General features: G+C 39.8%; 1 protein-coding gene across 1 annotated transcript; it reads left to right on the forward strand.

Annotated features, from left to right (window-relative positions):
- Nucleotides 1–7,434: 7,434 nt before the first annotated feature.
- LOC135476349 (uncharacterized) lies at nt 7,435–13,865 on the forward strand. Its single transcript, XM_064756347.1, has 6 exons — nt 7,435–7,565; nt 9,283–9,457; nt 10,538–10,652; nt 11,383–11,481; nt 12,965–13,048; nt 13,703–13,865. Exons 1-6 carry the CDS (start codon nt 7,435–7,437, stop codon nt 13,813–13,815), a joined length of 717 nt encoding a protein of 238 aa, XP_064612417.1. The 3' UTR covers nt 13,816–13,865.
- Nucleotides 13,866–14,408: the final 543 nt, after the last annotated feature.

The raw sequence follows: 14,408 nt of genomic DNA on the forward strand, positions 1-14,408 counted from the left end.
AACAAAATGTCATGTCAATCATCCAAAGATGGTATCCTGCTGTTTAGAAAACTGTGTGGGTTTTTCATGCTACAATGACGCGGAATTTGTTCCCTTGCCAACTGATGATATAATTAGGACAGGATATTGTCATGCAGCTACATGACGCGGAACTTGTTCCGTTGCCAGCTGATGATATAATTAGAACAAGATATGTCATGCATCCACATGACGCGGAACTTGTTCCCTTACCAACTGATGATATAATTAGGACAGGATATTGTCATGCAGCCACATGACGCGGAACTTGTTCCCTTACCAACTGATGATATAATTAGGACAGGATATTGTCATGCAGCCACATGACACGGAACTTGTTCCCTTACCAACTGATGATATAATTAGGACAGGATATTGTCATGCAGCCACATGACACGGAACTTGTTCCCTTACCAACTGATGATATAATTAGGACAGGATATTGTCATGCAGCCACATGACGCGGAACTTGTTCCCTTACCAACTGATGATATAATTAGGACAGGATATTGTCATGCAGCCACATGACGCGGAATTTGTTCCCTTACCAACTGATGATATAATTAGGACAGGATATTGTCATGCAGCCACATGACGCGGAACTTGTTCTGTTACCAACTGATGATATAATTAGAACAAGATATGTCATGCAGCCACATGACGCGGAATTTGTTCCCTTACCAACTGATGATATAATTAGAACTGGATATTGTCATGCAGCCACATGACGCGGAACTTGTTCCCTTACCAACTGATGATATAATTAGAACAGGATATTATCATGCAGCCACATGACGCGGAATTTGTTCCGTTGCCAACTGATGATATAATTAGAACAAGATATGTCATGCAGCCACATGACGCGGAATTTGTTCCCTTACCAACTGATGATAGAATTAGAACTGGATATTGTCATGCAGCCACATGACGCGGAACTTGTTCCCTTACCAACTGATGATATAATTAGGACTGGATATTGTCATGCAGCCACATGACGCGGAACTTGTTCTGTTACCAGCTGATGATATAATTAGAACAAGATATGTCATGCAGCCACATGACGCGGAACTTGTTCCCTTACCAACTGATGATATAATTAGAACTGGATATTGTCATGCAGCCACATGACACGGAACTTGTTCCCTTACCAACTGATGATATAATTAGAACAGGATATTATCATGCAGCCACATGACGCGGAATTTGTTCCCTTGCCAACTGATGATATAATTAGGACTGGATATTGTCATGCAGCCACATGACGCAGAACTTGTTCCGTTGCCAACTGATGATATAATTAGAGCAAGATATGTCATGCAGCCACATGACACGGAACTTGTTCCCTTACCAACTGATGATATAATTAGGACAGGATATTGTCATGCAGCCACATGACGCGGAACTTGTTCCCTTACCAACTGATGATATAATTAGGACTGGATATTGTCATGCAGCCACATGACGCGGAACTTGTTCCCTTACCAACTGATGATATAATTAGAGCAAGATATGTCATGCAGCCACATGACACGGAACTTGTTCTGTTACCATCTGATGATACAATTAGAACAAGATACTGTCATGCAGCCACATGACGCGGAACTTGTTCCCTTACCAACTGATGATATAATTAGGACAGGATATTGTCATGCAGCCACATGACGTGGAACTTGTTCCCTTACCAACTGATGATATAATTAGAGCAAGATATGTCATGCAGCCACATGACACGGAACTTGTTCCCTTACCAACTGATGATATAATTAGGACTGGATATTGTCATGCAGCCACATGACGCGGAACTTGTTCTGTTACCAGCTGATGATATAATTAGAACAAGATATGTCATGCAGCCACATGACGCGGAACTTGTTCCCTTACCAACTGATGATATAATTAGAACTGGATATTGTCATGCAGCCACATGACGCGGAACTTGTTCCCTTACCAACTGATGATATAATTAGGACAGGATATTGTCATGCAGCCACATGACACGGAACTTGTTCCCTTACCAACTGATGATATAATTAGGACAGGATATTGTCATGCAGCCACATGACGTGGAACTTGTTCCCTTACCAACTGATGATATAATTAGGACAGGATATTGTCATGCAGCCACATGACGCGGAATTTGTTCCCTTACCAACTGATGATATAATTAGGACTGGATATTGTCATGCAGCCACATGACGCGGAACTTGTTCTGTTACCAACTGATGATATAATTAGAACAAGATATGTCATGCAGCCACATGACGCGGAATTTGTTCCCTTACCAACTGATGATATAATTAGAACTGGATATTATCATGCAGCCACATGACGCGGAATTTGTTCCGTTGCCAACTGATGATATAATTAAAACAAGATATGTCATGCAGCCACATGACGCGGAATTTGTTCCCTTACCAACTGATGATATAATTAGAACTGGATATTGTCATGCAGCCACATGACGCGGAACTTGTTCCCTTACCAACTGATGATATAATTAGGACTGGATATTATCATGCAGCCACATGACGCGGAACTTGTTCTGTTACCAGCTGATGATATAATTAGAACAAGATATGTCATGCAGCCACATGACGCGGAACTTGTTCCCTTACCAACTGATGATATAATTAGAACTGGATATTGTCATGCAGCCACATGACACGGAACTTGTTCCCTTACCAACTGATGATATAATTAGAACAGGATATTGTCATGCAGCCACATGACGCGGAACTTGTTCCCTTACCAACTGATGATATAATTAGGACTGGATATTATCATGCAGCCACATGACGCGGAACTTGTTCTGTTACCAGCTGATGATATAATTAGAGCAAGATATGTCATGCAGCCACATGACGCGGAATTTGTTCCCTTGCCAACTGATGATATAATTAGGACTGGATATTGTCATGCAGCCACATGACGCAGAACTTGTTCCGTTGCCAACTGATGATATAATTAGAGCAAGATATGTCATGCAGCCACATGACACGGAACTTGTTCCCTTACCAACTGATGATATAATTAGGACAGGATATTGTCATGCAGCCACATGACGCGGAACTTGTTCCCTTACCAACTGATGATATAATTAGGACTGGATATTGTCATGCAGCCACATGACGCGGAACTTGTTCCCTTACCAACTGATGATATAATTAGAGCAAGATATGTCATGCAGCCACATGACACGGAACTTGTTCTGTTACCATCTGATGATACAATTAGAACAAGATACTGTCATGCAGCCACATGACGCGGAACTTGTTCCCTTACCAACTGATGATATAATTAGGACAGGATATTGTCATGCAGCCACATGACGTGGAACTTGTTCCCTTGCCAACTGATGATATAATTAGAGCAAGATATGTCATGCAGCCACATGACACGGAACTTGTTCCCTTACCAACTGATGATATAATTAGGACTGGATATTGTCATGCAGCCACATGACGCGGAACTTGTTCTGTTACCAGCTGATGATATAATTAGAACAAGATATGTCATGCAGCCACATGACGCGGAACTTGTTCCCTTACCAACTGATGATATAATTAGAACTGGATATTGTCATGCAGCCACATGACACGGAACTTGTTCCCTTACCAACTGATGATATAATTAGGACAGGATATTGTCATGCAGCCACATGACACGGAACTTGTTCCCTTACCAACTGATGATATAATTAGGACAGGATATTGTCATGCAGCCACATGACACGGAACTTGTTCCCTTACCAACTGATGATATAATTAGGACAGGATATTGTCATGCAGCCACATGACGTGGAACTTGTTCCCTTACCAACTGATGATATAATTAGGACAGGATATTGTCATGCAGCCACATGACGCGGAATTTGTTCCCTTACCAACTGATGATATAATTAGGACTGGATATTGTCATGCAGCCACATGACGCGGAACTTGTTCTGTTACCAACTGATGATATAATTAGAACAAGATATGTCATGCAGCCACATGACGCGGAATTTGTTCCCTTACCAACTGATGATATAATTAGAACTGGATATTGTCATGCAGCCACATGACGCGGAACTTGTTCCCTTACCAACTGATGATATAATTAGAACAGGATATTATCATGCAGCCACATGACGCGGAATTTGTTCCGTTGCCAACTGATGATATAATTAGAACAAGATATGTCATGCAGCCACATGACGCGGAATTTGTTCCCTTACCAACTGATGATATAATTAGAACTGGATATTGTCATGCAGCCACATGACGCGGAACTTGTTCCCTTACCAACTGATGATATAATTAGGACTGGATATTGTCATGCAGCCACATGACGCGGAACTTGTTCTGTTACCAGATGATGATATAATTAGAACAAGATATGTCATGCAGCCACATGACGCGGAACTTGTTCCCTTACCAACTGATGATATAATTAGAACTGGATATTGTCATGCAGCCACATGACACGGAACTTGTTCCCTTATCAACTGATGATATAATTAGAACAGGATATTATCATGCAGCCACATGACGCGGAATTTGTTCCCTTGCCAACTGATGATATAATTAGGACTGGATATTGTCATGCAGCCACATGACGCAGAACTTGTTCCGTTGCCAACTGATGATATAATTAGAGCAAGATATGTCATGCAGCCACATGACACGGAACTTGTTCCCTTACCAACTGATGATATAATTAGGACAGGATATTGTCATGCAGCCACATGACGCGGAACTTGTTCCCTTACCAACTGATGATATAATTAGGACTGGATATTGTCATGCAGCCACATGACGCGGAACTTGTTCCCTTACCAACTGATGATATAATTAGAGCAAGATATGTCATGCAGCCACATGACACGGAACTTGTTCTGTTACCATCTGATGATACAATTAGAACAAGATACTGTCATGCAGCCACATGACGCGGAACTTGTTCCCTTACCAACTGATGATATAATTAGGACAGGATATTGTCATGCAGCCACATGACGTGGAACTTGTTCCCTTACCAACTGATGATATAATTAGAGCAAGATATGTCATGCAGCCACATGACACGGAACTTGTTCTGTTACCAACTGATGATATAATTAGGACTGGATATTGTCATGCAGCCACATGACGCGGAATTTGTTCTGTTACCAACTGATGATATAATTAGGACAGGATTTTCTTTTATTACCAAAGGACCTGGTACGGTAAGGCAGGGAATCGGCCTCAGAGAGGTACCGCCGAGAAAATGCAAATTTCAATATCCGAGTAGAATTCTATATTCTTTTTTGATTTTCAGAATCAAAAGTATAATAACTTGATCGAGGCTTATAAAAGTTACCTGGCCATGTAAGAGTTGGATGCTTATGTAATTACCCGATTTTTGGTTGAAATGATCCACTGTGTTGTTAATTTACTGTATGAAGATCGACCAAAATTAACCAGAAAAATATTTTTAGTGAAACTCGCCCGTATGTTAAGGGTTGGTGTGGTTTTGGTTAACGTTTGTCTTCATATGTAAAACAAAGTTTATAACCCAGTTAATTTTGTCATGTTGTGACAAGTTTAAAATCCTGCCTAAGCCAGTATAGCATCCTTCACAGTACAGTGAATGAACAAAAAAGAAAAAAAAAAAAATAACGAAGTGATTGTGGAGAACAAAGACAACCCTTTGAGTCAGAAATGGAATCCTCGTGATGGAGTAAGTTAGCCTTATTCGATTTAAGACCTACACATTGCTAACACGTAGATAATCTCGCTTCAGTGGAACATTAAGTCGCAAGCTTGTCATATAACAGGAAAAGAGGAGTACAAACCAGAAATGGGCCTGCCAGCAACCTGTGGATTTCGTGAAGTGGTCAGTCTTGCTTCTTCCTATAAATTGGCGCTCAAGATAGAAGAAAGGCCAAGCACTGGCTGATCTGGTATCTGTATACTTTGACTGGGTGAATGCATTTTCGGCATAACAATCTGTACATTGTAGGCCTATACTCAAGTCGGCATTCGGAGGTTTCCGCAATATACAAGGATGCAGACACCATCGTGACAAGCCCAAACAAACATGCTCATTCAGATTGCGATAGAACACGCGCATGGTAGACATAATAGTTTTATATGTCTGCAATTGTGTCTTTTAATACACGTTTAAATCATGTTATCACTTCATGCTTTGACGAACCGCCCCAAGATGAAAAGGTTGTGGTTAACGTCGCATTTTAGACAGGAACATCGTTTAATTTGCCGAGTGCCGAGTGAAAATGCAAAAGCGAATGAAACGCGTTGATCGATGGTAGTTTTGCGTTTGTGCCAGCGCGGAAAACGATATGGACCAATGCCTTTAAACAAGGATAAGGATGTAAAAGGTAAGGGAGTGCTGGAGTGGCAGAAGCGTATACTCACAATTAAAGAGGTCGAATTTAGCCGGTTACGAGTAGGCCTAATCATGTGCCCACTATAACAATATCATCGCTGCTGTGATGTACTCTCCATACTGTAGTCTTTTGTACCCTCGCGTTTTAACAATGCGATTTTGGGATTTAGCCTAAAAGTGTAATCAGAATTATATACTCTTTATAAAATATCCGTATTCATTAAATGGATAAAAACTTAACCCCTGGTTCTGTACTGTGGTATTATACAATGACGGATTGCCCTTTGTGTTGAGTCAAAATAACGATATGAGCGACATTGACTTGATTTTCCTGTAGTTTCTTGGCTTTTCTGCGACCAAAACGTAAATGTCTGCATTAGGGAAAAGATTGTCGTGTGTGAATCGTGTGTGTTGGATTGTTGTGGAAGTTCAGAACGATCACCACAAACTAGGTGGACCCATGCAAAATGGCTTTGTAAGACATAGGCCTACTCTGACCGGCCTGTTTTACTATTACCTTCGGAAAAGAAAACTCGCAAATAATTGTTAGATGACATCAGGCAATTTCCTTGAGAAATTTTTTTATGTAATCATTACACGTTACGGTAAATGGATGGATATATAAGTAAAAATTGCCTGCTCGAAACCATTTTTTTTTTAATCTGATAAACTGTAGACTATATTTTCATTCAAAATATTTAAATGGTGTTTAAATGTCATCTGGAAACTGTTGGCTTTACATTTCATTGAATTCAAATTGACCTCAAAGCTCAGATTAGCGCCAACTTCTACACCCGACGTCAAAAAGCATATCTTGGCTTCCGCTGAAGGGGAAAGGTCAGCTGTATTATGACGTCACTGATTGATATTACGTCACACCCAGTCGCGTCATCGTTTGTCCCATTATGACGTCACGGCATAAATGACATGCAGCAGGATTCTTTTCATCTTGTTTTTATTCCACGTGAGACGATGTTTGGTTAGGGGGCTTATGGGTGTAAATGTGATGTTCGGTTAAGGGTCTTCATAGGCCGTGGAGGTCACGGTATGCTGCAGAACATAGTGTCCGTGTCCAGCGTGTGTTTGCTGCTGGCGATCGCGGGCTGGGACAGGGACGCCAGTAAAACCATCCAAGAGAACATTTTCGACCCTTCCATATTTGAGACGTATACCGACAAGTACAGCGTGTATGTATACATACCTACTACCTTGTGTCGTTTGGTCAAGAATTTGGCCATCAATGAAATCTAATAACACCTGTTTACTACTTTCTCGTGACTTCCTAGTTTATTTTGGAACTTTGTGAGTTGGGGCTGTTTTATGTCAGATGATTTGTCATTATTACGGGGTTTTATGGAACGTATGCACGTATGTCGGCTTAAATATATTCTCAGCCTAATTGTACCAGTTTTAGGGCAGAGCTGCATGCAAGCAGTTATACTTTATGGACTTCATGGGGATTTCTGATAGGTTCCATATTTCTGTAAACCCTTCTGGGTTTAGGCTAATACATAATACTAGAAAGCAATATGAGTAAGTCTCCTAGCGCCACGTCGGATATTATCCAGCCACTTCATGCAGAGAACGGCTTTAAACCGACAAGAAATCAAACGAAAAGATACACAGACAGTATCTGAATTATTCATGCCATCTGGGTTCCATTTTCCCAAGGGACGCTATTTTAACAAACAGTATTTCTGACATTGTCGACTGCACACAAGAAAACCGTGTACTCACGCTGCTTTTACGATCGCAGATGGGTTAAAACATTTTGCAATATATTCGGTGTTTGTATCAGTATGTCTAGCCATCCTTTTCCTTGTACCGAACAAAGCCTCATCACGGCGTGAATTGTATAGTGCCAACCTGGAGCATCCAAACCTATCGCAATTTGAGGAGAAGAGACTTGCGATTTTTTTTTCTCGCGATATGTGGTATAAATTAAACATATATGATATATTCAGTTACGCCTTTGTTTCGTGAAGTAGACTTATAGTTGCATATAAATGTACACTAATAACACTTGTGTTGAAATCTAACACACATTGGATTGTTTTCATTCAACACAGATATGTTTTACCTTAACACAACGTGTGCTAAATAAATGTGAAGTACATATGTTTGTGATACAGCATGTAAATGAAACACAGACAAGACCTTGCATTAATTCAACACAAGGCAGAGCTCTTCAAATATGACAGAAGGCTTTTGTTGGAAAGAACACAACTGTGACATTCGTACAACACAAGCGTTGTTTTGTGTGAGCACAAAATAGTTACTTTCTTATAATACAGGTGAATGTTAACTATAGTAAACCAAAGAGCTTTGGTGCCTACTTGGGACAACGACACCTTTAAATAATGTACACACCACCTCAAAGCCCATTACATGTAGATTTCAAAAAATGTTTTTTTATGATTTTTTTTCTTTTTTTGATTTTTTTTTCAGTCAATAAACTGCAAAAAAAAGAGAAAAGCTATTAAAGTTCTAATAGTGTTGGAACCTTATTGAACAGGCTGTAAAATTTTATTGTAAAGTTTAAGTTTTATGCCCCAGGAGATGAATTTGGGAACACTTAACAAGTGTTATGTTTGGATAAATATATAACAATTTGAACTTCATCACGATAACGTTTTACATTATTATTTATGTTAAAAGCCGCCTTAATTTGTTAAATCTGACTGAAGTTCGTCTGTTGACTTGCCAAAGGTCGGTGGTTTACGTCAGGCACTGAGGATTCCTCCATTCATAAACCTCCCCGCCTTGCAATAAGTAAAAAATTCTTGAATATGGCTTTAAACAACGATCAAATAAATAAATAAATAAATAAATAAGTAAATAAATAAATAAATAAATAAATAAAACCAATCACTTGTTCACCTCTCTCCCTCACAGTGACTCAGACACGTGGGACTGGTTCGGTACCGTTACTTGGTCAGGGGAGGTCGAACCCTGCCCCTGCCGATGGAGTTTCTTCTTTCCAGGGGCTTGTCCCACCAGACGCCGAGACGAACTGCACGACTTGGGCATTTTCTCCTGGGTCTTTCATAGGGTCATATACAGCATCGAGGTAACTATTTTATTCCTCATGTAGCGGTATTAAAATGATTATGGTATAATGATAACCGCTATGCACCTAGGGCAGGTTCCACAAAGCTGTTTGTCAAAATTTCAATGCCTCAAAACCTCAATGCAAATTGAAAGTTGACACATTTGTCTTAAGATAGTAGGCCTATTGATGACGTGAACCAAATGTTTACTTCAGAAGCCAAAAAATAGGCTTTAATATCGTGTTTCAAATTTTTGACTTAAGTCAGAAATGGCTTTGTGGAATTGGGTCCTGCAGTAGGCCAAGCTACTAACAGTTGATTGCTGTATGGCAAAAGTTGGCTTTTTCTACAGATAGAAGAGTAAATGAGAAAGAGTTTCAAAAATGGAACCGATACCAGTGTTAAGTTAAGACAAAGCGCTGCATTTTCAACTTTTTCCAGTTATAATGGACGCTAAAATATTGACTTAAGTCCTGTGTCTAAAGTCTCTTCGTTGAACTGGTCCAAGTGCAGTCCATTTTTTTTATTCGGTGCAAATTAAGTGAGATACTTTGCCTTTGTTAAATTTCCTATAAAAAACAATTTCCGTTCACTCATCAACTGGTCTCAGGGAAGTTTTCAAAATTGTATTTTTCTCTCTCCAGAAAAGTCATGGGTTCAAAATATTTTGTCATGTTCTGATTCACTGTTCATTTCTTTTGCATATAGTGCATGATCTCAGGTGCACATGGTCTTAGTTATTAATGCCATAGGTAGCGACATTTCTTGAAAACTTTCTATACATGTGGAACACGTGATTTGCATAACCAGTTTTCCAAACCATCTCAGAGAAGCCCTAGCTGTGTGACTTCATCATTGGTCATGTGCACTGAAGTATTAAATTGGCATTTTAAAACCCCTCGAATCTTAGAGTTGAAATATTTTAATGGAATATAAATGTAAACCCGAGTAAGTGAAAATATATGACGTTATATCAATATGTAGATATCTTTTCTAAACAAAGCTTTCTTTTCAATGCCCCCCTACACTGCATCCGCCTAGCCTATATACCGTTTTAGAAAACGCAGAGGCCTAAAGCGTTTTGACTGTTTGTTTATCAGGACTTGGGGGCGGTAGTGGACGGATTTGCGGTGGGGAATGCGGTCTGGTTGCTTCTGTCTATAGGAGCACACATCACTCTATACATAATACATGCCCAGGGAACCGACTGGAAAAGTAAGTATGGCTCACTGACAGCTTGGTTTGTATGACCTGATTCAGCACAAACTTCATTTCTCTTTGGGAGTTCGTTCAGATAGATGTTAGGAAATCATTGCAGACTAATATTGATTAAAAACCCAAGAGTGTCATTCTGGTAAAACTGCACAACATATGGTTCATAGAGATGAGTATAGTTGGAAACCCATATTTATTTTCATACTTTACACCTTTCCGCAACGATCCAAAGAAAGAAACGTTTCTTTCTGGAATCACGCGATAAAATTCTACGCATTAGTAGCAATAAGCACACGCAGGTACAGCACAACAGTAGAGTAAGATCTTCACACAGGACACATGCACCCCTGTAGGGGGCTTATACCGTAAGTTTCCAGTTCCGACAAGGCCTACTGTGTCAATAAGATAATGCAAAGAGTCATTTGTTGGAGCTACCATGCAGGGTACTGTACGACGATCAACTCCATGTATGCCCTCGCACGGCGCAATAACCCAGGAGTTTCCCACCATTGAGGTCGATGCGAGTGCAAGCCCAACTCATGCTGGCTTCCTCAAAGGCCATACGTGGGAAGGTCCGTCAGCAACATGCGGATGGTCGTCGGTTTCCCCTGGTTTCCTTCCACCGTAAGGCTGACCGCCGTGGTGTAAGTGAAATATTCTCGAGTATGGCGTAAAACACCAATCGAATAAATAAATAAATATTATATACCCTCGTGTTTCTCCTCCCCAGGGTTATTTGGTCTACACCCAAAGAAACAAACGAAGGACTCGGCTTGTCAGAAGAACACTAACATTTATAGAAAGATAAATATCTTACGACTTCGACACCGTAAGTATATGGGCTACCAATGCTCTTTTATAATGTTTTCTCCTAAACCTCATTGGATGTTTACTCCTAAACCTCATTGGATGTTTACTCCTAAACCTTATTGTGTGTTTACTCCTAAACCTCATTGGATGTTTATCTTTCCATATTTTAACTCGCTGGAAAATCTGTCCTTTATCCAAAATGGTCAGATTTTTTGTATAAGCTAAATGCCTTTCGGCCATGATGCGTGCAAAGTCGGAGTACACTGCCTTGAACCGACACACGAACGCACCGGCTTGGTTAGCTCCATTCGGAATACCTTGTAGTTTAAAAGGTTAAGTGGTGACTCGGGTTTTATTGAGATGTTTAACATAAATACAGCTCTGAGTACTTTAAAAAAGCTAGAGCAACAATAGAGATCGATAAAGTATGCGTTTTTGCATCGTATTAAAGGATGTACACTCGAAAGGTTGATCTGTTAATTTGAACAGAAAGGTCTGTTGTGTGAGTGATGCTGGCATGTACTCGATTATTATAGCATAATATTCAACATAACAGCGTTTGTCTAATAGAATCTTTATGTTGAATTAATAGAATAAATGAGTTATATTTAACAGAACAAACTGCTTCAGTAACAGAATACATTCTAGCATCATTCTGACAGATCACCTAACAGATTCATTTTTCGAGTGTAGAATCCACAAGTTGGCTTCAAAAAGCTCTATATATGCGATCGACCTGCATGCATGTAATGCAAAGCACTCTGACCAGAACTAGAGAAGCCGTGGATCAGGCGGTACGTTGGTATGGCAGTTCTTGGCCATGCACTCTGACCAGAAATAGTCAAGCCGTTAGGCGGGATTTTGGGAAGGCAGTTCTGGGCCAGGAACTCTGGCCAGAACTAGAGAAGCCGTCGATCAGGTGGTACGTTGGTATGGCAGTTCTTGGCCATGCACTCTGACCAGAAATTGTCATGCCGTTAGGCGAGATTTTGGTAAGGCAGTTATGGGCCAGGCACTCTGACCAGAACTAGACAAATCGTCGATCAGGCGGGTCTTTGGTATGGCAGTTCGAGGCTAGGTATTGTATGGCAGTTCCAGACCCAAAATTGAATTGCTTAGGTGTATAGCATATTGTATCTGGACTACGCGATACCAAACAAAAATCATTAGCCAAGTGAACCTGAATATAACGGTTTTACTTTGCTCTGGGATTTGCGTTGCAGGTAACAGCGACTTTTACGCACTGGGAGTTATTTTAAAATTATTCTGCTTTTGATTTGTTCTGAATGCTTGTAACAATAGATCCACCAATGTCTCAGCTTACATTAAAACTGCTGTGTGTTCACGAATTATAAATAATTTAAAGATCAGTTCATTCTTCACAATTTGTCCTGTGACTTCATCATAAAGATACTTACTGTAAGGTAATATTAACAATAATATTAATTTTCCTTGGAGCTTCGTCAAAACAGTTCCTTACTCTATTTTTTCTCGCTTTTCAGGCGAAGAGCTTGAAGAAATGGCCAAGACAATAGAGTATTTAGAGCGCGAGAGGCAAAAACAGGAGGATTATTTAGAACAGAAAAGTAAATCTTACATTTTTTTTACCGTTGGTTTATATAATTTTATATTTGATTTATTCATTTGTTTATATTTTTGTCATATTTTAAAATCAAGAAAATATAATTTTGCTTTTGTCTTTTTATTCGTTGATATGACATGTCACAAATTGGTTCTTATTAAAGAGGTGTCTGGCATATATGTAAAGATATAGTTTATTAGATAAGATATTGTAGAAAGGCACCTGAAATTATGTCCATGTTTTCATTAAAAAAACACTAAACATGAAAAAACACTGTTTGGTTCCGGGAATTAGAGCCTAACACTGCCAGCACTCTGTCATCGATGGGCTGAAAGTCGATCCCTTTGTATCCTTAGTCGTGTAATCACATGACATGAAACAGCCGCCCACACTAACCAGCTCCCACCCCTCCCCTCACAGTCTGACGTTCGTTAAGGACCACTGTACACGTGGGAAAAGTGCATCATTAGCTAGCCCAAAGTCGGTGGTTTACACCTTTCACTCCAGTTTCCCTCACTCCAAAATACTGGCCGCCATCATACAGGTAAAAAAAAAAACATCTTGAATATTTCGTTAAACACCAATCAAATATATAAGTAGATACATGAAACAGTTTTCTGTATTCGCTAATTTCTTTTGTTCTGTGTTTGTTTATCAGAAGTTGAGGTAGACATACTGCAGAACGCCATACGTCACTTATATCATGCCCACGCACAAGGAGACGTGGAGAAACCACCCAAGGGAGTGAAACCCGACTGTAGATGGGACTGAGACTCACAGCGAACCAGACAGATCTATACATCTACGCTTATAATAAAGATTCCGGGTTTCTTCGCTGTAAACAGTTTTTGGGGAAAACAGAATAATTTATAAAAGTGTCTTATTTATTTTCATGTAAACACAGGTACGTATTTTTTTTATAATAAAATGAATGACATACATATATCATAAACTTGCTCGTTGTTGACATTTCATTTACATCACAGGAAAATACAGCATAAAACCATCAGTATTTAGATATATTTATTTATTTGATTTGTGGTTTACGCCGTACTCAATCAGGACTTCTTATACATATACACATGTACATATAGGTAGTAGTTCAGACACTATCGTAGAGACGAATGGAATGAAAGCCGGATGAGGACATCTCCCACCGCAGAGAGGAATGGGGATACCACTGCCGTGGTTATATACAGTGTCATTTAGGATGACACCTACCGTATTCATATAGCTGCAGAGTAATCGAGACATACACAGCTGCACAGAAATCGAGACATATACAGCGACGGAGTAATCTAGACATATATAGCGACAGAGTAATCTAGGCACATACAGGTGCGAGTAACCTAGACACATACAGC

This window comes from Liolophura sinensis, chromosome 10 (assembly GCF_032854445.1).
Source record: "Liolophura sinensis isolate JHLJ2023 chromosome 10, CUHK_Ljap_v2, whole genome shotgun sequence".
Taxonomy (NCBI): Eukaryota; Metazoa; Mollusca; class Polyplacophora; order Chitonida; family Chitonidae; genus Liolophura; species Liolophura sinensis.

Bases quoted from the DNA above. Each gene is read 5' to 3' on its own strand.
- LOC135476349 (XM_064756347.1), top strand. From the start codon at position 7,435: ATGCTGCAGAACATAGTGTCCGTGTCCAGCGTGTGTTTGCTGCTGGCG. The intron at 7,566-9,282 runs GTACAGCGTGTA...TCTCCCTCACAG, and splicing joins TTTGAGACGTATACCGACAA to TGACTCAGACACGTGGGACT. The intron at 9,458-10,537 runs GTAACTATTTTA...TTTGTTTATCAG, and splicing joins GGGTCATATACAGCATCGAG to GACTTGGGGGCGGTAGTGGA.